This window comes from Vipera berus, assembly GCF_964194415.1.
Source record: "Vipera berus genome assembly, chromosome: 3".
Classification (NCBI taxonomy): Eukaryota; Metazoa; Chordata; class Lepidosauria; order Squamata; family Viperidae; genus Vipera; species Vipera berus.
The window spans coordinates 200,973,753-200,997,151 of record NC_138204.1 but is presented as its reverse complement, the minus strand read 5'-3'; the positions used below and the strand labels follow the sequence as shown (position 1 = coordinate 200,997,151).

The 23,399-nt window shown below is 38.6% G+C and overlaps 1 protein-coding gene across 1 annotated transcript in view; it reads left to right on the top strand.

The window, feature by feature from the left end:
• EXT1 (exostosin glycosyltransferase 1) overlaps window positions 1-15,279 on the top strand; it is a 303,105-nt gene extending 287,826 nt beyond the window's left edge. The window contains exons 9-11 of the mRNA XM_081326143.1: window positions 4,970-5,130; window positions 7,900-8,071; window positions 14,766-15,279. Of these exons, the coding sequence (XP_081182269.1) occupies window positions 4,970-5,130; window positions 7,900-8,071; window positions 14,766-14,951 (519 nt within the window). The 3' untranslated portion in view covers window positions 14,952-15,279. The remainder of the gene's footprint in view (window positions 1-4,969; window positions 5,131-7,899; window positions 8,072-14,765) is intronic.
• Window positions 15,280-23,399: the final 8,120 nt, after the last annotated feature.

The window sequence follows — 23,399 nt, the reverse complement described above, 5'->3', positions numbered from 1 at the left end:
AAGCAAGATTGCAGCAGAAGAAAAAAGGCTGCTGGGATGGAGAGATGGGGGCAGGGAGTTGAAGATCAGGGAACCCAATGTAGAAAACCAATTTTTTACAAGTAGGATGAGTATTGATTTCTCTCAACTCTTCCCGTAAAGAGATGGTGGGAACGAGCGACCATTTATATAACATGGCAATATATTGGAAATACATTATTAATGGCATCTCTGGAAAAGCTTTGAGTGTTTATTGTCTCCTTCAATTTCAGTGTGATTTTCCCCTTTCTGTGTCTCTCTCTTACTTTTCCTTCCCTTAAAAAAAAAAGCAAGTTCTCCTTTAGAATTTATTACTTTGGAAATAGCACAAAGAGTCTTCTTCCAAGACTCAAGACTTTAAGACCCAAAAGAGCTGGTTTGGTCTAGTGGTTAAGGCATCAGGCTAAAAACCAGGAGATTGTTTATTCTAGTCCCACCTTAGGCATGAAAGCCAGCTGGGTGATCAGCCCAATCAGCTGTAGGCAAAATAGGAAGAAAAATGAGTATTAGGTATATTCGCCACCTTAAGTTGTTTACAAAAAACATAATGAAAGTGAAATACAAATACATAAATAAAAATAACCCCATTCAGTGTTTCTGGAATCCAGTTGTTCCTATTATATCTGGATTTTTAAAGATATGTTTATTAACTTGAATGTACATGGTCTTGCAAATGGTTAGAGGATGAGGCTATGTGTGTAGCTATGTCTCTTTCTTCTCACAACTTCTGTTGAAGGTCCATGTTTGCTTAAAGACAACTGTATTTCTCTGCTATCAGAGACATGATTAAAAATAAAATCACGAGTTTACTGTAGTTCAGTGGTTCAGAAGTCTCTCTACATGCCCCAAAATATCTCCCTACTACCTGGATCGTAACAAAGCTTTGTCCAGTCAGCATCTTATTTTCCACACGGCTCAAGTGTTCTGAATCTGGAAGTTCTATGTGGATTCTAATTTGATATCCCTGTTTTCTAACAATGGGCTGACCCTTAAATTATGCCAAACTTCAGCCAGGTTAAATTCTAATTTATTTTGAATCAAATGCAGTGTATCTAAATTACTTTATACAACCATTTCTTTTCTTTTTTGCATTTGGTTAGTTTTATTATTGCATAAGCATTGTACAATAGTAAGGGATAAAAAAGAATGTAACATGCAAGATTATAGTGTAATAAAAAATACATTGTAAAATGAATGCGGTTTCCCCCAACAATTCTGCTATTTAGGTATTTACACTTTGCTTTAAAGTTTTACAAGTAATGCTTATATCTATTAAAGTTAGTTTATCAGCTTTTTTTCCAGTCAGTTTCTCTCATTTTTCTTCAAAAACTCTATTCTAAATGTGTCAACTTGCCTTGCTGTGTAAGTCGTGCATGCTTGGAATTGGTTAGTCTTCTGTTATATATATTTGTCCCATGCCATATATTGTTCCATTTTGGTCTGTCAATCTTAAATCATTGGCCAGATTTCTCTCTTTTTTATAACACCGTATATGCTAGTGACTAATACTACATTCTGCAGATTTCACACAAGACTCAGAATCATTAGTAAGGAAACCTGGTTTAAATTATCCTCTCCAATCTTATGTCCTGTGGAAGTTTGCTAAGTTAAAGCTCCCAGAATTCCCAATGAACCTGAATAATAAATTAAGGGGGTTATCACCTCAAGATATCTGAATGTCTACTACTACTACTACTACTACTACTACTACTACTACTACTACTAAAGTTTTGTTCCATACAGTATTATCCTTGTGAACTCTAAAGCTTCCTCCTTCTGTTATGTATTCAAGATGGACAGCGATTAATATTTATGTTTCTTATATGTAGGGGGGAAGGTGTATACATTTGTTGTATATGGTATCTTTAAATGTGTATTATGTATGTGTACATTTTGAGAGCAAGCAACCAAATTTCATTTTTAATGTGTGTCATTGGGCCCACAGTAAAAAATGACAATAAAGGTTGTCTGTCTATCTATCTATCTATCTATCTATCTATCTATCTATCTATCTATCTATCTATCTATCTATCTATCTATCTATCTATCTATCCAACTGAATAGTAATTTCCCAGCTTTCAAATATGAGTGATAAAACTCAGAAAAGCCTCAAATGCTTCTTTATTTGTACCTTTAATTAAGGTTTTAGATTTTCACTCCTAATGTAATGAAATATTAAGCTATCCTGCACAGGGGGGGGAATCTCTATGACTCATAATTAGAAGTCCATGTGGATTTAAGGAGGAGTGTCAGCTGTCTTAAGAGGTTAGCAAGTTGGCTAATTTTCTCTCCCACCCCCACCCTCCAACTCAATTATTCCCTATTTGGTTCTCTACATTAGCCTTAATAAGAAACTAGGAATCTTATATGTGGCATTGAACATTCATTTAGTATCTACAGCAGGGGTCTCCAAACTTGTCAACTTTAAGACTTGTGGACTTCAGCGCATCTTCCAGGACTCTTGTAGCTATTCATAACTTCATGGTAGAACAAAGGGTTCAGTGCAGAAGATTCCACATTCAAACTTTGGCATGTCCAATTGAAACACTCAGGATCAGGTGATGGATAGACCTTTGCCAGGAAGTTCTAGAAGGCTAGTAAAGACCAGTTACTTTCTTATCTCTGGTATGGAAGAGACACCCCATGCAATAAATCAGTCTGGAACAGAATTTGTTGTTGACAAGGGTTTGCAACTGGATACCCATTTCCCCATTACATTTCATCTGTCTAATGATATTGCCATATGCCAGCCTTAAATAATTCTAGCATACTTTCTAGAGTTGTGTCTAGTTAACATGGGTTGTGGTGATGCCAAAGTACTCATAATTTGTTCCTTGGCACTCCTTGTTTTTGTTTTAAACCCCTGATTCATTGTTGACTTAAGGGGATTGCCTGGAGTGGTCTCTGCAGTTTTCCTGACAAGATGTTGTTGTTTCTTTTCAGAAGTGGTTTGTCGTTGTTTGCTTCCTAGGGCTGAGAGAAGGTGACTGGCTCAAAGTCATTCAACTGACTTGGTGCCTAAGGCAGTCTAGAATTCACAGTTTCCCATTTTCTTAATTGCCTTAACCACTACACCAAACTGGCTCTTGTTCATTTAGGTAATTAAAAGTATCAAGCTTATGGGAAGAAAATGACACATAGGCACTTTGTTTGGAAGTGCACCGATCTGCCCCAAAATTAGTGAAAAGTAACTTAATAGGGAAAAGAACATTTGAGGAAGCTAGATGAGATGGTGTGAAACAACCGCAACAGTCAGAGTGCTGGTAAATGGCTTTTTTTTATTTGTTATGCCCACCGTGGTAGCCATTTTGTGAATTAGCACACCCTTTTGATTCCAAGGATGTCTCTTTGACTCAAAAAAGTTGCCTGAAACCACCAGGAAAATACATATTGTAGGTAGTCCTCGAACATAGTTCACCCCAATTTTTTTTGTTGCTAAGAGATACAGTTGTTAAGCAAATGTTGCCTCATTTTATGACCTTTCTTGCCACAGATATTAAGGGAATCACTGCAGTCGTTAGGTTAGAAGCACGGTTGTTAAGTGAATCTGGCTTCCCCATTTACTTTGCTTGTCAGAAGGTTGCAAAAGGTGATCACATGATCCCAGGACACTGCAACTGTCCTAAATATGAACCAGTTGCCAAGTATCCAAATTCTGAACATGTCACCATGAGGATGCTGCAACGGTCATAAGTGTGGAAAAGGTCATAAGTCACTTTTTTCAGTGCCATTGTAACTTTGAATGGTCATGAAATGAACTGTTGTAAGTTAAGGACTACCTATACAGTAAACATTAACCAGAATTTTAATGATGAATTGCTGATTTATGGTTGCTTTATTGAGAATTTGTATGCCCCCCCCAAAACCCGAACAATGGAGAAAGACTATTTATAAATGTACAAATTGAAGTCAAAAGAACAACTTTTCATTTGTTACAATAAAGTCTTCACAAACCCCAGTAGGATCCTTTATCTATATCTAACACAACTGTTCCTTCCTTAACTTAGCTTTAATCCTTTAAGGAAAATAGATATTGGCTTTTATATAAAGGATGTTAAAAGTGTCTGGTGATTTTCTGATGTATTAATAATTTGTGATCAGAGCTGTGGCAGGAATAATTGTTTTGCCTGAACTGTAAGCATTTCATGTTGTTTGAGCAACTTGAAGGAAGAGAATGAGTCGTAACTTAATTGGAAGCACCCTTTAAAGATATGAATCTCCTATCAGGCATTTTTACAGCAGAGATGCCTTGAACCTCTAGCTTCACAATAGGGCTGGACTGCATCATGGTATTTATAGTATCGATTGAACTCAAATGTTTGATTCATTTCAAAAATTCAGTTTGAAGGCCTCATTTGCGCTGCTTGAATCTTCAGCTCAAATATTCCCACAGCCGTAGTAGGACGTAAAATATTCATTATCTGTCTTGCACTAGCTGAAGCCAAGGAGACAAGATTACAAATAAGGGCATGTGGAATTAATAATTCTGGAACATGTCTTTGGAAATCATCATTTTTATCTTGATGTTCCCCATCCAGTGGTAAAAAGAGACACTTCCTTTCTCCTCAACCAAATGGACACAGAATCACCTTACTGGTTCACTTAATAAACAAACAATTCAATTCCTATAGACACCCAGTTCTCCACTAGTTGTGAATGTTTACGGTGCCTGTGTCATGCCGGCAAAATGTTAATATGATTCTCTGGAGCTCTAGGCTCCTGTTAACGGAAAAAAACATTAAAATGTGCATAATTACAGGGCAAAATGTCAAGTAGTCAGTTTAATTTACTGATGAATACAGAGAATTAATGTTTTGCAACAGTTCCAAGATTGCAAATTATGAATTAGTGAAAAGGTAATATTTTGTTTTGCTGACATTTTTTAGACTGTTTGATTACCATTTGCCACATCCATTTGGTTTGTCATTTTTTTTTTCTCCCATGCCTGCAGGTGGATTTTGCCTTCACTGTCTGGCAGAGTTTCCCAGAGAGGATTGTGGGTTATCCTGCCCGCAGCCACTTTTGGGATAACACGAAAGAGAGGTGGGGCTATACATCAAAGTGGACTAATGACTATTCCATGGTATTGAGTGGAGCTGCTATTTACCACAAGTAAGACTATTATGGGTATTTAAAGCCTGTTTGAAGGGGCGAGAGTTCAACTATATTCTTATATTTATCTAGATAAATTAAATTGACAACCCTGTTTAGCCCTCTTCTACCATTTTATTCCTCCTGACGTAGATGTCCAAAGAAGAGTATTTATTTACTGAAAAATTATCTTTTCTCCATCTATTCTGTGTTGAGTTAAATTATAGACACACAACGATCCTGGACTGTATCTTATTACTTTTTTCATTTTGTCTTTGCCTCCCTTAATTTTGCAAAACTTTGCAAAGCAAGTTTTGTTAAAACATCAAGGATGATTCCTAAAGGATTAAAATTTGAGTCTCTCTTCTGCAGATAATGACTTTGATTCCTGGTTTTAAGATCTGATAGTCATTAGTGTGTTTTTCTCAATTTCTTTCAAGTCACTTGTACTCTAAAAAAAGCAATTTGATTTGAATGCTCTCTCTTAAGGGCAATTGCAGACTTCAAAAAAAGCACCTAAACTCTTCAAAAGGATCTGCCCAAATTTTCTTTGGCATCAAGGGAGAATGAACATGTCCTAAGCCAGTTGAGGTTTAGGTTGACTGCCCATCTTAATTCAGCCAAATTGTACATTGGCATAACCTTTATAATTCATCTGTGAGTCTGCAGGTTTGCTTGTTGGTCTTATAAGGGAGAGAAAGGCAAGGAAAGGCCTCTCTGTCTTTTTCTGTACAACAGTTGTTCACACTGTGTTTTCTCCCTCCTTTGAAAAATGAAAATATGTCACTGCAAAGGAATGGTTGTCTGATTTCCTTAGGGTGATGGTCAAACAGTTTAACTTACCTCTCTCCCTTCCACAATCAGCTAACGTTGCAACTCTTTCTCAGTTTTCTTAGAATGAGTGGTGGATTTACAGAAACAGCTAAATAAGGTTAACAAAAGACATAAAGTAAATTTGTGTACATTTATTTTATCTACATAAAGTAAATAAATAGCCTTTGCCCCACTATGTCAGCACCTCATGTTTCTCAGGTTTTTCAAGAGTTTTTGAATTCTGGACTTCCCTTGTCATCAGAAACTGATGTCATCAATAATTCCCTTTTGGACACTTTTTTTTAACCTGGTGAATACTGACTTGGTACCAAAGCTCTAGTCATCTCCAGCCTGACTGGTATGGCCTGGAGCAAGCAGATATATTGCTCACTTGTGCAACATCTGCCCTCTTTCTCCATTTGGACCCCTTCCTCTCTGTTTGAAGGTTATAGGTTGCCCATTGCTGCTTTAGAGACTTCTCCCCTGGACCATTCCCTGGATTGTGGAATGGCTCTCCAGCCTCTTTTGAGCTGATGGGCACGTATGGAATTATGAGAACATCTCATAAGCACTCCAACAAATGGCTGCTTGGTCATTTCAAAATGGGCACGAGAGACTGAATAAAAGGAAAAGTATGGGTTTATCTGCTATATGGTACCCATCCTTAATTGCTGCATCCTCAAGGTGCTCCTTTCTACCCCGGCATGCCCTTATCTTGGGTAGAGGCAGGTGAAAACATGCAAATTCAAGACCTAGCCTCCAGACATTCCCCGTGTTTATTTTATGAAAGACATCTGAGGCCCGTTTAAGACCCAGTGGCACTCTTGGAAATACTGATTATGCTGGAGGGTAATTGCTTTGCTTTGCACCGTGCCCCCTTTCGTTATCTTTAATTAAAATACGTAAGAGATGTTAAAAAGTCAAATGGAATAGGGAGTCTAGGAAGTCCCACAGAAGACACTTTCAGGCATTTTGACACTGCTAGGATTATATAAGTACAGATCTTTTGCTTCTAGTTTGAAGGGGGATCACAACGTAGAATCATAGGGCTGGGAGAGACCTTGGAGGTCTTCTAGTCCACCACCCCCCTGCCCAAGGCAGGAGTGCTTATGCTAATCCAGACAAATGGTTGCCCAATCTTTTCTTGAAAACCTCCAGCGATGGAGCACTCTGGGAAGCAAGCGGTTCCATTGATTAATCATTCTCACTGTCAAGAAATTCATCCTTGTTTCCAGGTTGCTCTGACAAGCTTCCACCCATTGCTTCTTGTCGTGCCCTCAGGTGCTATGAAGAGTAAATTGATGCCCTCTTCCCTGTGACAGATCTTCAAGTATTGGAAGATTTTCATCGTGTCTCCCCTAAACCTTCTCTTCATGAGAGTAAACATTCATTCATCGTACAATTTAGACTCCAGAACCTTATCATCTCTGTTGGTCTTCTCTACACTCTTTCTAGGGCCTCAGCATCTTTCTTTCTTTCTTTCTTTCTTTCTTTCTTTCTTTCTTTCTTTCTTTCTTTCTTTCTTTCTTTCTTTCTTTCTTTCTTTCTTTCTTTCTTTCTTTCTTTCTTTCTTTCTTTCTTTCTTTCTTTCTTTCTTTCTTTCTTTCTTTCTTTCTTTCTTTCTTTTTGGTATTGTGACCAGATGCAGTGTTAGCATACTTGTTGAAAAAAAGCCCCAGCCTGCAATGCATAAGATACATTGACAGTTTGTCAGCTGTATTGTTGCCTGAATTTCTGGGAACAGCCCAACACTTTTGTTGAATGGACTTACAATCAGTACTAATGTGACAGCTTCCTACATTTCTAAAGCTGTTGCAACCTTTAGCTCCTGGATACACTTTGAAAGACCATTCAATCCAATTTGGTGGCTATCAGAAAGTTCCACTGAAGTTCTGTTGGCTTATTCCATGTAAATGTGTGTACTTGGAATGCACATTGCTAGATTCTCACTGAAGGCCCTCAATTGTTGTGTTGCAGATATTATCACTACCTGTACACTCATTACCTGCCTGCTAGTCTGAAGAATGTGGTGGACCAACTAGCCAATTGTGAAGACATTTTAATGAACTTTTTGGTGTCTGCTGTGACAAAATTGCCTCCCATCAAAGTAACACAGAAAAAACAGTACAAGGAAACCATGATGGGACAGGTATGTGCAGAAAGTCTGCTTTAACCTTGGTTTGTAAATATTTTAGGGGTGGTGGTCAAAGACTACCATAACAGAAATTCTCATAATAGTGAACAAAACTATTCCAGAAAAAAAATACACTTCCTGAAGATGACATATGCTTAAGAGCACACATGTGTCTGAAAGTTGGCTCATCTGTAAATAAACTCACGAAAAATTAAGTCCACAAACAACTTTAGGGTACCTTCCAGAATCCCAACTAATGTATTCTGACACCAAAATCTAAAGGATCTCAAGGGTGAAACTTTGGCTGCTACATGCCTCTGCGTCTCAACTTGCCTTTAGATAAAAGGGTGGGAGGTGTTACTTTCAAATGGGTAACAATGAGAAATGAAACTTCTTCAATTCAGCTGAAGACCCTGTGGGAATCTGAAGCCTTGTCAAGGACACCGGAACAGGTGTGAATTTGAAGCAGACAGTTCCCATAACAAAATGAACTTATTGATATGGATTATGCAAGACGTTGGGGATTTGACTGGGAAAATTATTATTTAAGTCTATGAATTGGTGTTGGAACCTCAGAGTTAGTTTTACTTTGACATAATCATGCAGTGTATCCAGTAAACAGTAAACTTTTTAGAAACGGAATGAACCTGGAATTTTATAGGATTCTTGGGCTGGATGTTGACATAGGTTACCAAGGAGCTCTGCTGGTAGATGTATGGTACCTATTCTTAATCTGTACTAATGGGAGTTCACTTATAAATCTAAAATAAAGCACTATGTCTTTTGAAAAATGTTATAAATACCCTGCAAAGGAATGGATTTAATAAACATAAAACTTGGCGTTATTCAAAAATAGCCCGCCATCGTGATGTGAAAGGAGAAATGTTCACAAATGGTGCTGCAACAGATGTGGGTTTTCTATTTCAGAAATAATTATTTAAAGTCAGTTCTTGTAAGAACATGCGGGGGGGGGGGACTTCAGAATTTTTCTCTCTGCCCCCCTCCCACAAAGAATAGGATGCTTATGTTAATTTGGGGGGGTGCAGTGTATAGTCTGTTGATGACTATTTTTTTCCATTTTTGCTTAACTTTAAGAATTTTCCCTGCAGATGCCATACATTTGAAACTGAAAAGCTATCCAACTGCAATAATTAGGATTTTTGCTTGAGAAGTCTGGGGGGGGGGGAGGCAAGTTCAGCTAGAATTATTTTCTTTGGGGTTTTTTTAGGATGCTTCTTTTGAGATGGCTGAAACTTGCTGGTGAAATTGTTCTTTAATGGCCATTTCTATAAAAGTTTATTACTGTAATTCTTAGTTACCTTAATTTATAACTTTAAGCCACGTTGGAATTACTAAAGATGAGGTACTGCAGGTCATTCATCTAGACTAATCTCAAGCAGACAAACTCAGGCATTTGCCTCATTTTATGACCTTTCTTGCCACAGTTGTTAAGTGAACCGCTGCAGTTATTAAGTTAGGTTGTTAAGTGAATAAGGTTTTCCCATTGACTTTGCTTGTCAGAAAGTCCCAAAAGAGGAACACATGAGCCCGGGAGACTACAGCCGTCATAAATACAGGCCATAATTCTGATCGTGTGACCCTGGGGAACGCAGCAATGGCTATGAATGTAGAGAATGGTCATAAGTCACTTTTTTCAGTGCCATTGTAACTTCAAATGGTCACTAAACAAATGGTTGTAACTCAGGGACTACCTGTAGAAGGTAACATGAACCAGACAGGGATGAAAAAGAAAGAAGTCCATGCAATCGCTTGCAAAAGTTCTGGATGAAGAAGTTCAAAACACAAGAAGGGTGGGGGGGGGCATCTGGATCTGGGGGAGGGATGACCTCTTTTCCACTGCTGCAGAGAATAGCCACGCTGAGATCACAATAGATGGCATTGTTTAATTGGAGGAATCCATTGCGTACCAACCTCGTTAGAGCAAACTGGCTGGACGGATATTATGGAATCATATGCAAATGCACTTACTAATTCCAGATTTTAGATATAAATGGAAACCACATATGGTTGTTTTTTTTTCCTGACAGTGAAAATGAAATAAAAAACTATAAATGGAAGAAGGCTCAAATTAAGCAGCCACTGATGTTGCTGGCACAGAAAGCGTACCATTTAATGTGATTTTTATCTTCTAAACAAGTGGCTATTTGTCATTTAAGTTTGTTCTGAGTGTTATCAGGGAACCCCCTAAAAGCTCATCTCAGCATCTCATTCTGCTTCTTCTATCTAACAGAGCACTAATAAATTAATGCAGTCTTTCTCAACCTCAGCAACTTCAAGATGTGTGGACTTCAATTCCCAGAATTCCCCAGTTGCTGAAGTTGAGGAAAACTGAATTAAGGTGCTAAATCATCTCTAAGTTCTCCTTCTCCCTAACCCCATGGACTAAGATGTAATTATTGACAGCCCGTATATAAAACATCTCCATGTGTTTCCTGGTTTATGTTTTCAAACATGGAAGATTGGAAAGATTTCATAATACAACAATCCCATTGTCTAGAGTCGTGAAGCATATGGGGGCAAAGACCCAGAATACAGGTAGTTCTTGACTTATGACCATTTTACGACTTTTCTTGCCACATTTGTTAAGTGAATCACTGCAGTTGTTAAATTAATAACACGGTTGTTAAGTGAATCTGGTTTCCCCATTGTCTTTGCTTATGATGAGGGGTGATCACATGACCCTGGGACATTGCAACCATCATAAATAGAGTCAATTGCCAAGCATCCAAATTTTGATCATGTAACTATGGGGATGCTGCAATGGTCATAAGTGTGAAAAATGGCCATGTCACTTTTTTCAGTGCCGTTGTAATTTTGAACAGTATAGAATAGAATTAGAATAGAATAGAATAGAATAGAATAGAATAGAATAGAATAGAATAGAATAGAATAGAATAGAATAGAATAGAATAGAATAGAATAGAATAGAATAGAATAGAATAGAATAGAATAGAATAGAATAGAATAGACAGAGTTGGAAGGGACCTTGGAGGTCTTCTAGTCCAACCCCCTGCTCAGGCAGGAAACCCTATACCATTTCAGACAAATATGAACTATTTTAAGTCGACTAATTGTAATTGGAAGATGGAATTTTAAAAAATGTTTTTTCTATTATTGTTTTCCTTTTTTTCCTTTAACCCTTCACATCTGAAGGTTAGCTATAGCTTCATCAAAGCTCTGATCCTGGTGTTGCCCAATGCACACTGGCTTGACTGTGGGTTGGTGAGCTGTGGTTTATTGTGATGTGCTATCCCAGCCTGTGAGGGAAACAATAACAGAAGGATCATCTATTATCCAAAATTCAGTAGGATTTGGCTTGTTCTCCAATCCCTGAATTCCAGAGTTACCTTTCAAACATTTCATGCTAGCAAGAGAACAGGATCGTTCGGTTTGTGTTCCAAATATCGAGTCCCTCAAAAATGAGGATTTTTAACTTCTAATTTCAGAAGCTCTCTGCTCACCCAAGGCAAGCAGGCAACAATTTCCCGCTGAGCCATTGTTTCCAAAGATTCAAATCAAGCGATTTTTCATTGTCCTAAAGCTAGGCAATGTGCATGTCAGCAAAACAGGACCACTTTTATTACTGCCAATATAATGCTGCAAACTAATATTAAATGCAGATTCAATGCTCAGTGGTAAAATGGATACAATCTGAAATTTCTTTTGATTATAGAAGTCTGCATTTTGCACTTTTAGGAGGATGAAAGTCTTGGGGCGGGGGGTGCTCTGCCTCACACAAATGAGGAAGGAAGAAATATTGTGTTTCTTCTTAGAAGCACCAATATTTCTTAGGATATTATTTTGTTAATGACCTTGATTCAATTTTAGAGAGACGTGGTAGCGCAGTGGTTAGAAGGCAGTATTGCAGGCTAATTCTGCCGACTGCCAGCAGTTCGATTCTCACCGGCTCAGCCTTCCATCCTTCTGAGTTCAGTCAAATGAAGACCGAGATTGTTGGGCACAATTTGCTGACTCTGTAAACTGCTTAGAGAGGGCTCTAAAGTACTGTGAAGCGATATATAAGTCTAAGTGCTGTTGCTATTTAGCACTCACATTTTTTTTGTCTCTTGCCCCCTAAAGGCAAAAAATTGTTCTGGAACAATGGAGAAAGGTTGGAGAAATCTTCAAAGACGCTGTTCTGAGTTTATATGCAGCCTGAGGTCTTAACATTTTATATCCACTTAGTTGAGGAAGACACAGAGACAAAGTTATAATGGCTGTTTTTTTACTTTCTGCCTGTTACTCATCCTCCGTTCCCAACTATCATAGTTGAGTAGTAACTCTACAGACTGGTAGCTGTGAATAGGTGTTTTCTTACAAGAAGCATTTCCTCTCTGAGATTTTAAAGGAGAATACAATTAGTCCTCAGCTTACAACCATTTGTTTAATGGCCATTGGAAATTACACCGACACTGAAAATGAGACTTATGACTGTTTTTCACTCTTAACGACCACTGGAGCATCTCCATGGTCACATGATCAGAATTTGGATGCTTGGCAACTGACTCATATTGATGATGGTTTTAGTGTCCCAGGGTCATGTGATAATTTTTTTTTTGCCATCTTCTGACAAGCAAAGTCAGTGGGGAAGCCGGATTCAGTTAACAACTGCGGTGATTTACTTAACCACTGTGACAAGAAAGGTCATAAAATGGGGCAAAACTCACTTGACAGCTGTGGTGCTTAGCTCAGTCAGTAAGTCAAGTACTACCTCTATTGAAAGAATGATGTCCCTTATTCATGAGTTTTGTTATGTCAGAGACTAAAGTACAGCAGAGACTTAAAATATTTGTGCAATGATGTTATTTGCACCACTTTACATAATTATAACTGTGACATCATCACGGAAAGGACATAAATGATGCCATTGATGTCACTAGGAGAGGAAATTTGGTGCGTTGCGTGTCAGAGGTGTTGCATTGAGGTGCGGGTAAACCAAATTTCACTGTACTTTTTACCTTTGCGTTCTTATGCAATATTTTACAAGTACCTTCTTTGAGAAGAATTATGGTGTAGGGATTAGGAGGCCCTAGAAGAGAAGGTCCATGTTTAAGTTCTCACCCCCTGAAGCTAAATGGCAGAGTTTGGGCTCATCCCTGCCTCTTAGCCTGGTCTGTGGGATTGTTGTGAAACTAAAAACGGGAAGACAGCAGCATACAAGGCACCACGAATGTCCTAAAGGTGCTTTTTGCAGGAGGGAACTGGACTTTCTGGTTTTTCTTTGAAGACCTTTCGCTTCTCATCCAGGAACCTTTTTCAGCTCTGACTGGATGGTGGGAAATGGAAAGATTTGTATTACTTGCAGACAGCTGGTCATTTGCATTCTTTTAAAAGAATGTCTGCAAGCTGTCTGCAAGGAGTATAAATCCTTCCAGTCCCCGCCATCCAGTCAGAGCTGAAGAAGCTTCTTGGATGAGAAGCGAAACAACTTCAAAGAAAAACAAGAAAGTCCAGTTGCTTCCTGAAAAAGCGCCTTTGGGACAATCGTGACTTGGATGACTGAAAATCTCCATAGACACGGCACCATGAGTGTTTGGAGAAAAGGCAGAGTATGAATAGACTTCAGAAATAACAACCTGTTTAAATCTGCTGCCAGATTAACTGGGGTTTGAGCACTTTGCTTAACCCTCATTATATTGGTCTAATAGTCAGAAAACTGGAGCTGAGGAGGACTGTACCCCAAAACATCTTATAGATGCAGTTGTCAGTAAGAATTGCTGCCATTTGGTCTAGTGCAGAGGTCAGCAACCTGAAACAGTGAAAGAGCCACTCGGAACCGGTTCCCTCAAAAAGGAAAAACTGGGAGCCGCAAGAAATGTGTGCGCATGCACGTACATGCACGCATGCGCAGAACAGGGTTTGACTGAAGAGTGGAGACAAGGCGAGATATGCACCTACCTGCATATTTGAATTGATTGAACTTTTTTAGTCCCACTTTTTTTTTGGACTGCACATGGCAGAGGACTAGGAGCCGCAGGAGACGGCTGAAAGAGCCGCATGCCGCTCCGGAGCCACGGGTTGCAGACCTGTGGTCTAGTGATTAAGGCTAGAAACCAGGAGTCTGAGAGTTCTAGTCCTCTGCCTTAGTCATGAAAGCTGGCTGGTTGACTTTGAGCCAATCACCAGGAAACTCTGAGTTCTAATCCTGCCTTAGTCATGTAAGCTGGCTGGTTGACTTTGAGCCAGTCAGTCTCTCTCAGCCCAAACCATCTCACAGAGTTGTTGTGGTGGGGAAAATACGAGGAGGAAGAATTATTATGTATGTTTGCTGCCTTGAGTTGTTTGTAAATATAATAAAAGTGGGGCAAAAAAAAACTAAAATAAAGAGTAGGCAGTGAAGAAAAAATAAAGTTCTCTACCCTACTCCTCTAAGCAGCTACTTTAATACGGGCAGATTTTTCATAAACAACACATCCATTGCTTTTCCGAGGACTATTCTGTAAAGGATCAAATTATTTAATCAGTCCAGCACTTCAGTGCTATTCTAAACATAATTTCCTTGGACCTCTCCCTTGTTCTGCTTCTGTCTTGTGGGTGCTTGGGAGCAGGATAGAGGGGCAGTGAAGATTATAAAACTGAGGTAGGGATGCTCTGGTTCTTCACAGTTCTAGAATTTTTTTTCCCAGGCAAAAAACAGACAATATAAAAACTTTGAAGAATAAACTGGCTTGTTTGTGTTTTGTTGCAGACTTCCAGAGCTTCTCGGTGGGCTGATCCAGATCATTTTGCTCAGAGGCAAAGCTGCATGAACACTTTTGCCAGCTGGTTTGGCTATATGCCGCTGATCCATTCTCAGATGAGACTAGATCCTGTGCTCTTTAAAGATCAGGTCTCCATCCTGAGGAAAAAATATCGAGACATTGAACGACTTTGAGGAGCCCAGTTGAGGAGTGGGGAGGGGTGAGAATTGGATGGGTCACCTAGCCCAGCGCAGCAGAGCCACCCAGATCCTCGAGTCCAACCACACCAAGAGCAACTCAATCCAAAAATTTCCGACATGCCAATGTTAGTAGCCAAGCGGCTCTGGACCCAAAGGGAACACTGGTTGCGCTGGACTGCTTTGAAACACCCCCTCAACGGGCTGCAGGTCCCTCAAGACTAGGTTGTGTACAGTTTCATTATGGAACATTAAATAATTATTTTTTGAAATGATTGCTATGCAGGTTTAAACTTTTTTAATGATAAAAATCCCTATTAAAACAGAGTTCTTTCTTTAATCAAAATTGTGTTGGTTGTTGTGACTCTTTCAAAGGGGTTAGGTTTTCTAAAAAATATTCCCATAAAAAGGCAAGCCTGGAGGCAATATATGTTGTTCTTTTAAGAGAAGATAGTTGTGTCTGTTTATTGAAAATGGGACCAGCATAGAAACATGCAAAGCACATTCAAAAATACAAAACATGAGGCAAAACACCAGCGCTTGAGGTTTGCTCCAAAGGTCCCAAGATAGAAATCTGTTCCAGTCCACCTCAAGTCACCCTTCCTTGTTCCTTTTCTACCTCCCACCACAATTTCAGGACAGTGAAATGAGGGAGGGGAGGAGGGACCCAAAGAAGCAGTTACTACTGCTCCAGTGCAAGGATTGGGGTCTCTTTTCTTTAAAATTTAAAATAGAAAGTTTGAAGTAGGCTTAGAAAAGTAGTGATTGCTAGAGTTCTTGCAGTTCCTTCTGGATAGCTCCAATGCCTCGCTGAACAACAGCTGAAGATTTTCTCTTGAGCTAGAGAAATGGCGATGTTTTTTCCTCCCATTTCATTTTCCTCATTTTGAGATAACAGTGTCTTGAAGAAATAAAATGTCCAATTGGGGCCATGGGTCCCAACAACCTATGGATGATGTGGGAACCTGCACTATTTGTTTTGACTGATTAAAAAGCAAAGTCTCCTTCAAGTCAAGATCTTTTCTTGATAGCGTCATGAAAGTACCTGGGACATTTTTCTGGCAATAATATGAATGTGGCTTGCCTATCCTTTCATGAATATTTTCGACTGCCAATATAGCTTCAATCCCTGAAGTTTATTGGGTGTCTGTAGACCAGATACTGATGAAGTTTGGCCTTTCCAACTTTTGAGGAACAGCCAAGATCAACTGGGTGCTGCCATCCATCTGAAGAGCATGCTCTGCCTATCTGCAACTGTTCTTAGTGGACAGGTTATGGTGTGTGAACCCATCAAACAAGCTGCAGACAAATGAAAGTAGAATTTTCCCCAACCTCTGGCATAAAAACAATCTACCATCAATGTTCCCCTCTCTAAGCTTAGAAGTGTTTACTCAAACTTCCCTAAAGGAATTAAGAAGGTGTAAATAGAATTGAGAAGAGACATCACATATTTCCAAAATTACACAACCGTGCCAGCCTCTTAACCTTGACTTTTCCATTGAAAACACTTCAGCTTTTAAAGTTTAAAAGAGTTGCACATTTCCTCCAAGGTCTAATGAGAGCCACTTGGACTTCCTCCAGAAGACCCATGCATCTAATATGATAATAATAATAATAAATTGCACTCATCATTCTTTTCTTGAAAAGAAGCACAGAGCTACACTTGCAAAATCTTCCTTAATGCATGGGGCATATCCCTATAGAAGGAATAAATTATATGATATGCTCATTAATTAAATTTCAATTGTATTTTAAAGGGGCAGGGGGATTATAAAAAGAAAAAGGCAATAAAATATTAATATGAACTGCCTTGGCTTCTCAACAGAAACGCTGAAATTTGGCATGATTATAGCTCTCCACATTATATGCTGCTGGCCTAATTTCACATACAAAAGACAAATGATCTAGATTTTTTAAAAAAAATAGTATTTGGAACAGCTGCATCAGCACCATCTTGAATTTTGGGCGTAATATGGTTGAGTAAAAAAAAGATTCCAAATCAGCTTCTCAAATACATAAAACTGAAACTTTTGAATTCTCTTGGAAAAGCCTTAAAACGATATTATTGTAATAATAATAATAAATAATAATAATAATAATAATAATAATAATAATAATAATAATAATAATAATAATAATAATAATAATAATAAGTGGGAAGGGACCTTGGAGCTCATCTAGTCCAACCCCCTGCTCAGGCAGGAAACCTTATACCATTTCAGGCAAATGGCTGTTCAGTCTCTTCTTAAAAACCTCCAGTGTTGGAGCATTCACCAGTGGAACAACCTGCCTCCAGAGGTGGTGAATGGTCCAACACTGGAGGTTTTTAAGAAGAGACTGAACAGCCATTTGCCTGAAATGGTATAAGGTTTCCTGCCTGAGCAGGGGGTTGGACTAGATGACCTCCAAGGTCCCTTCCAACTTTATTATTTTTTTTATTTATTTTTTTATTTTAATTCCATTTATATCCCGCCCTTCTCCGAAGACTCAGGGCGGCTTTCAAGCTTAGCAGTAGCCTTCATTCTATGTATATGCCTGCTTATTAGGGCTTTCACACACACACCAGCGGCATTATTACAAAGTCAGCTTAATTGCCCCCAACAATCTGGGTCCTCATTTTACCTATCTCGGAAGGATGGAAGGCTGAGTCAACCTTGAGCCTGGTGGGATGCGAACCTGCACTAATTGCAGGCAGCTGGTGTTACTTAAGGAGGCATTAGCCCACTGCTCCACCAATAATTATTATAATAATTATAACCAATTATTATTATTATTATTATTATTATTATTATTATTATTATTATTATTATTATTATTATTATTATTATTATTATTATTATTATTATTAAGATAACAATAACAACATGGTAGTGATAGAGCTCTGGCATCCCTATGGGTCCTACATCCTTGAAACTTGCAATCTCAACAGATCTGGAGAGCATCAAATATAGACAATGAAGTTAGATCAGAAGTCTTTAAACGCTGGCTGAGAAATTCTCGGAGTTGCAGTCCACAAGTCATAAAAGGCCCAAGTTTGAAGACCACTGGGTTAGATGAACGTGTAACGTTCTTCAAAAAATCTGTGTTCCAGCCATTTATTATGTCCACTCCCCAGCAAACCCACCATTACATCAAAGCTTGATTTATCCTATTGACTTATTTGGGTGATCTGTAGTAAAGATAACTTATTATTGAGGTTTCAACATTACATCCATTCCTAAGGAGAAGAAGGAAAAGAAATATACAACAGCCCAAAGATATACATAGGGTGGCAGAGCACAATTTAGCACTGTCCAGGTCAGTGTTCTGTAAAGTGTGAATGGATTGGATCCAAGACTTATTCATATCTAAAAAAGCATCTCCTTCCACTTGTATCTAGCTAAAAGAATTACTCTGCCTTCTTAACTCTGAATACCCTTCACAGTTCTTGCTTTTTACAGATAGCTACAGTAATTAAACAAAGAAAAAGAAAACAGATTCATTTCAAGATAATTTCAGGAACATATGGGGCATTTTCTCTTTTGTAACATGTTTCCAAGACACATCCAACCAGCTAGAGAACTATGTGTCTTGTAGACAACTTTGGAAAGGTTTGTTCCATATATGGCATTCAATTTCAAGGGAATCTCCTCCTTAGGGCTCCAGTCAGCACTGTCCCTATTGAACTAGAAGACTTCACAGCCATGGGACATTTGGGAGACAAAACTATTTCCAATAAAGGTTTGGAGCAAATTATATTTAGAAAGCTAACAAAGAACTTAGCAACAAAGGTACCCCTTGTTTCACTCAGCAAGTTCTTTCTCCTTGTCTGCATTATATAGCTGTGTCTCTTTGTTACCCATTGCTTATTCTCTTTGGCTGGTTCAATAATATCCAAACGAAAGCAGTACATCTTTCTTTGCTTGTTGTTGTTAGCCACACTGAATAATCAACTTACCCAATTTCTCTAATGGCCAAAAAAAAAACATGGATTTTTTTAAAAAATGCAGCATTCCTCTTATTAACATTATTTGGGTCAGCTCAAAGACTCCAAAAATTTATTCCCACCATGATAACTGTGATCCCGCCTCCCGTTTTTATGTCTATAATGGTGCTTGTTTACCACCATATAACCGTACAACAACCATTTAGGTGACCAGCCTGAAATTTTCTGGATATATTTATCAATTGTTTCTTGATAATGTAAAATGAAACCATTGAAAAATCCTCTATGGATGCAGGAAACCCAAGTGAACCCTTTGGATTTTATTATTGTTTTATAAATAAATATAAAAAATGAAGAATTATAAAAAACCTCGTGGTTCTCTTTTGTTTTTGATTGCCATGGATGGTCTATAGCAGACATGTCAAAGCCCGCGAAGTGGTTTCATGTGGCCCGCGAAGCCATCCTGGAAACAGTGAGGGAACGGCCCCCACTGCCTTGGCCCTGGCCCAGAGACCCTCCTTCTGCCAGAGACCCTCAGATCTGTCCCACTCCTGACCAGGCCCCCATAGGCACCCTTGATGCGAATGATGCATAGCTGGCCATGCCCACCCAGTAGGCCACGCCCACCCTGGCCATACCTACCCAGCCCCTTGAGGGCAACCGTAATGCTGATGCGGCCCTCAATGATATTGAGTTTGACACCCCTGGTCTATAGAATAGAACAGAACAGAACAGAACAGAATAGAATAGAATAGAATAGAATAGCACAGTTGAAAGGGACCTAGTAAGTCATCTAGTCCAACCCTTGCCCAAGTAGGAGACCCTACACCATTTCTGACAGATGGCAGTCCAGTCTCTTCTTGAAAGCTTCCAGTGATGAAGCTCCCACAATTTCTGAAGGCAATCTGTTCCATTGGTTGATTGTTCTCACTGTCAGAAAATTTCTCCTTATTTCTAGGTTGGGTTCTTTACTCTTTGCATAGTAAATATGGTAGCAGTGTTTCTAAGTACAATTATTTTCACTCAGGACTATCCATTCACTTATAAGATAGGAATGAAAGATTATCCTTGGAGATCACCATCACTGAATTCAGTAAGAAATTCCTGCTACTATATTCAAACAGCCAAAGGTCTCAATATTTTGTCCTCACTTCCAAAATCTGTGATCACCAACCATGCTCATTCCTTTTGAGCTGTTTTGGAGAGAAGTCAAAAAGTTTCCCATCTCTAAAGCAATTCTCAGAATGTGGTATATTTCTGAGGAAGAATCCTGCACTAAAGGCAAATCAAACTATAAGTTAAGAAAAATAAATAGCAAATGCCCCAGATTTGGAGATAGCTGGTTTGCCGAAAAGATGGTGTTTATGTGGTGATTTCAGTTTAAACATGGTCATAACTTCTCCCACTTCAAAGTGAATATTTAAGTTTGTGTAAAGATTTCTTGTTCTTGATGCATCTGATGTGCTAACGTGAAACTGTCAAGACTGGGTGTTATCTACCATATAAATCAAGAAATAGGGTTTTTTTTTCAACTCAGCAGTACTTTAACAAGGAATCTTGAGATTATATTCATACTGACAGTAAATCCGGGGTAGCCACACTATGGATTTTATGAAGAATTAAGTAGAAGAGCAGCTATTATAGTCTGGTGAGGACTTTCGTTCATCAATAACATTATAGTCATGCAGTAGAAAAGACCTTGAATATGTGAATGTGTGCATTAGCCATATTTAGGAAGGACATCAGCTATGTGGGATATAAAGATACTCCAGCAGTAGAAGCAGTCAATTTTTCAACACTATTAGTTTGGGAACAGAAGTGGGTGGAAGCTGTGGCACTCCCGTTGTGTGTGTTGCTTCCCACAAACAATCAACTGAAAAACAGAATGCTGGACTACATGGGCTTGTTCGAACCCAGCAGGATTTTTCTTACGTTTTTGCAAATTCCCAGCAGAAGCAGATTGTCAAGCAAGAGAACACTACTATAAGCTTGAAAAGCTTTGGTTAACACAAGACAACACAAGCAGCACTTCAGCAAAGCTGCAACTTGTTTAGGAAATTAGATCATCAATTCTGTATCCATAATGGATGCACAAAATGTCCCCAATTTTTACTAACTGCCCCTGAAATCTTTTCCGGCTGACATTGCTTTTTTGGTAAGTTAAAATGGGGTTTCTGTAGAATTAACAAGAAAGGCTGAATTGTGGCCCTTCACCCTACAAAAGAAGATGGTTTATCTCTTTCACAAGAATAACTGAATAGTGAAGGAAAAGACATCCCCGTTGATCAATGGGTAGTTTATTCTCTGTTCTTTTCTTTAAAAATAGCCCAGTATGTGCTACATTGATAGAAGATTTCTCTAAGAAGGAAGAAGATTACACTGCACCTATGAGGAAGCTGGTAGATTTTGTCTCTGCCCATGCCACAGTAATAAAATGTCAAATAAGTCCACCAACTTTAAAGGTTGTGGAGACCTCTAGAGTTGACAAGTCTGGGCCATAAAGACAAAGAGTTTAGGTTCTCATTTTCAAAAAAAAAATATGGGTTTATTTATGTAGACTATATTTCAGGTATCAAAGAACAAAGACAAGGAGGTCACCAACTATACAAATAGCTTTGTTATCCTGGGAGATGCATTTCAACACAATTCCAGCATAAGAAGTTGAGGAAAGCAGGCTTACGTTGAACTACAGTGCAGTTCAACAATGAGAACACTTATCCTGTTTTTTATAAGAGGAGTGGGCCACTGTTTTTGTTTTTTAACAAAACTTCATAATCTGAGGACTTTACAAAAAGTTGAGACAAAGTTTTGTTTTTTATAGAGAGAGAGGCAATGCTTTTCATTAAGCAAATGTATGCTTTCAGTGGGAGCTTTGCCACCATTTCACAGCACAATTTGGGGTGGCTTTGCGAATCACACACTTACACACAGAGAGAAAGGAATTGGGAAGTTACTAGACCTGCTTTTTTACAATGCATGCAGGATTGTCTTCTCTTAGATGTTTCAAATTCTAGCTCTCATCAACCTACTGTAAGCCAGTACAATTAATGAGAAAGCTTTGTGGGGCTTAAAGTTCAGAGAAGCTAAGTTGCCTATCTCTGATACAAGCTGTTAAACCTAGTAAGTTTATATTAAGTTTATAACTTAATCCCAGACAAGCAGTTGAGATGCTGTTTTTGGTAGGGACTTTGTCATGTAATGTGACAATATGTAAAAGGATATCTTTTGACTTGAAGATGGAGGGATGTGGTGAAAGATCTCATCCAAAAATTTCAAATAGGGAATAGAAAAAGATTGCCTTCATATCTTCAGATGTTTTGATCCCAAGCAGTTTATGTTATGATAGATTTTTTTTTTCTTTATCCCTGCTTGGCCTTCAAATATTATGCTTCTAATATAAATCTTTCAAAGAAAATTCTCCCCTGGAGGATCAGTGTAACTTTAAAGCTCCTGAAATAGATGAAATGGTAAAAAAAAAGTACCTTACATCTCAGACAAGGAATTTAGAAAGCTCCTCATACCAAGAGAGGGAGAGTTGCGTATTTTCAGCCTTCCCAAATCCAGTGTCCTTCAGTTATGTTGGTCTAATATTTCCAGGTAGATATGGTGACAACCAATATCCCTTTGCAAGATTTAAAGCAAGGTTGGATTGGTGCAGGCTAAAAAAAATAATAATACATTTTATGTTAGGTGTTGTAGCAAGCAGATTGCTTAAAGGCAACATAGGGGAGTCTTCAGGATGGTAAAAAAAAGAGTTAATGCGACAACCACAATTATGCAATTGAAGCCCCATTCCTTTCCTGTGAAAAATGTAAAAAAAAAGGGGGGGGGAGGGGAAGAATTTTGATCACTTGGTTGTGGTTGTCATCTTTCTTTTTTTGACTGCCCCCCAACATACACACACACACATACACACACACACACACAGAGGATCCCTTAAGCTAACCTAAGGCCTTGAAAAGCTACTTAGAGTAGATGATACAAAATGGAACAAATTAAGTTCTAATTCAGATTTGGGATCTGGGAAATTGAGAGTTTTGCTAATCTGGTAATCCAGCTGGACTCTTATATCTGCAAGGAACTTGGAATTTGAAGCTGTCCCTTGGTAGACCTTTGTTTATTCGAATTTCATTTTTCTTCTTTCCCTTGTTTCTTTCCCCTCCCCCTTTCTTGGTAATTAATCGATATATCACACTCTGGTCTTGTATCTCGTTTCATTTCAGTTCTTTCCCATACTTCTGTAATTAATAAATTAACAGCTGTTCTGTTTATTTTTACACATGCAATTAAGATAATGGGGCCCTGAATGAAAAGCAAAACAAAAAACAAAAAGGGAGCATTATAAGAAATCCACCATTATTTTTCTCCTGCCTGCCTATTCCGCAGTCAAGAGACCCCGAACAGAGAATTAGTGAAATACCATTTTCTGATGAAATAATTCTGCTCTGACAACAGCACCCTCGTATCTGTCATCCATGTCCAGCAATAGTGATAACCTGTTGATCCACGGCAGAATTTTG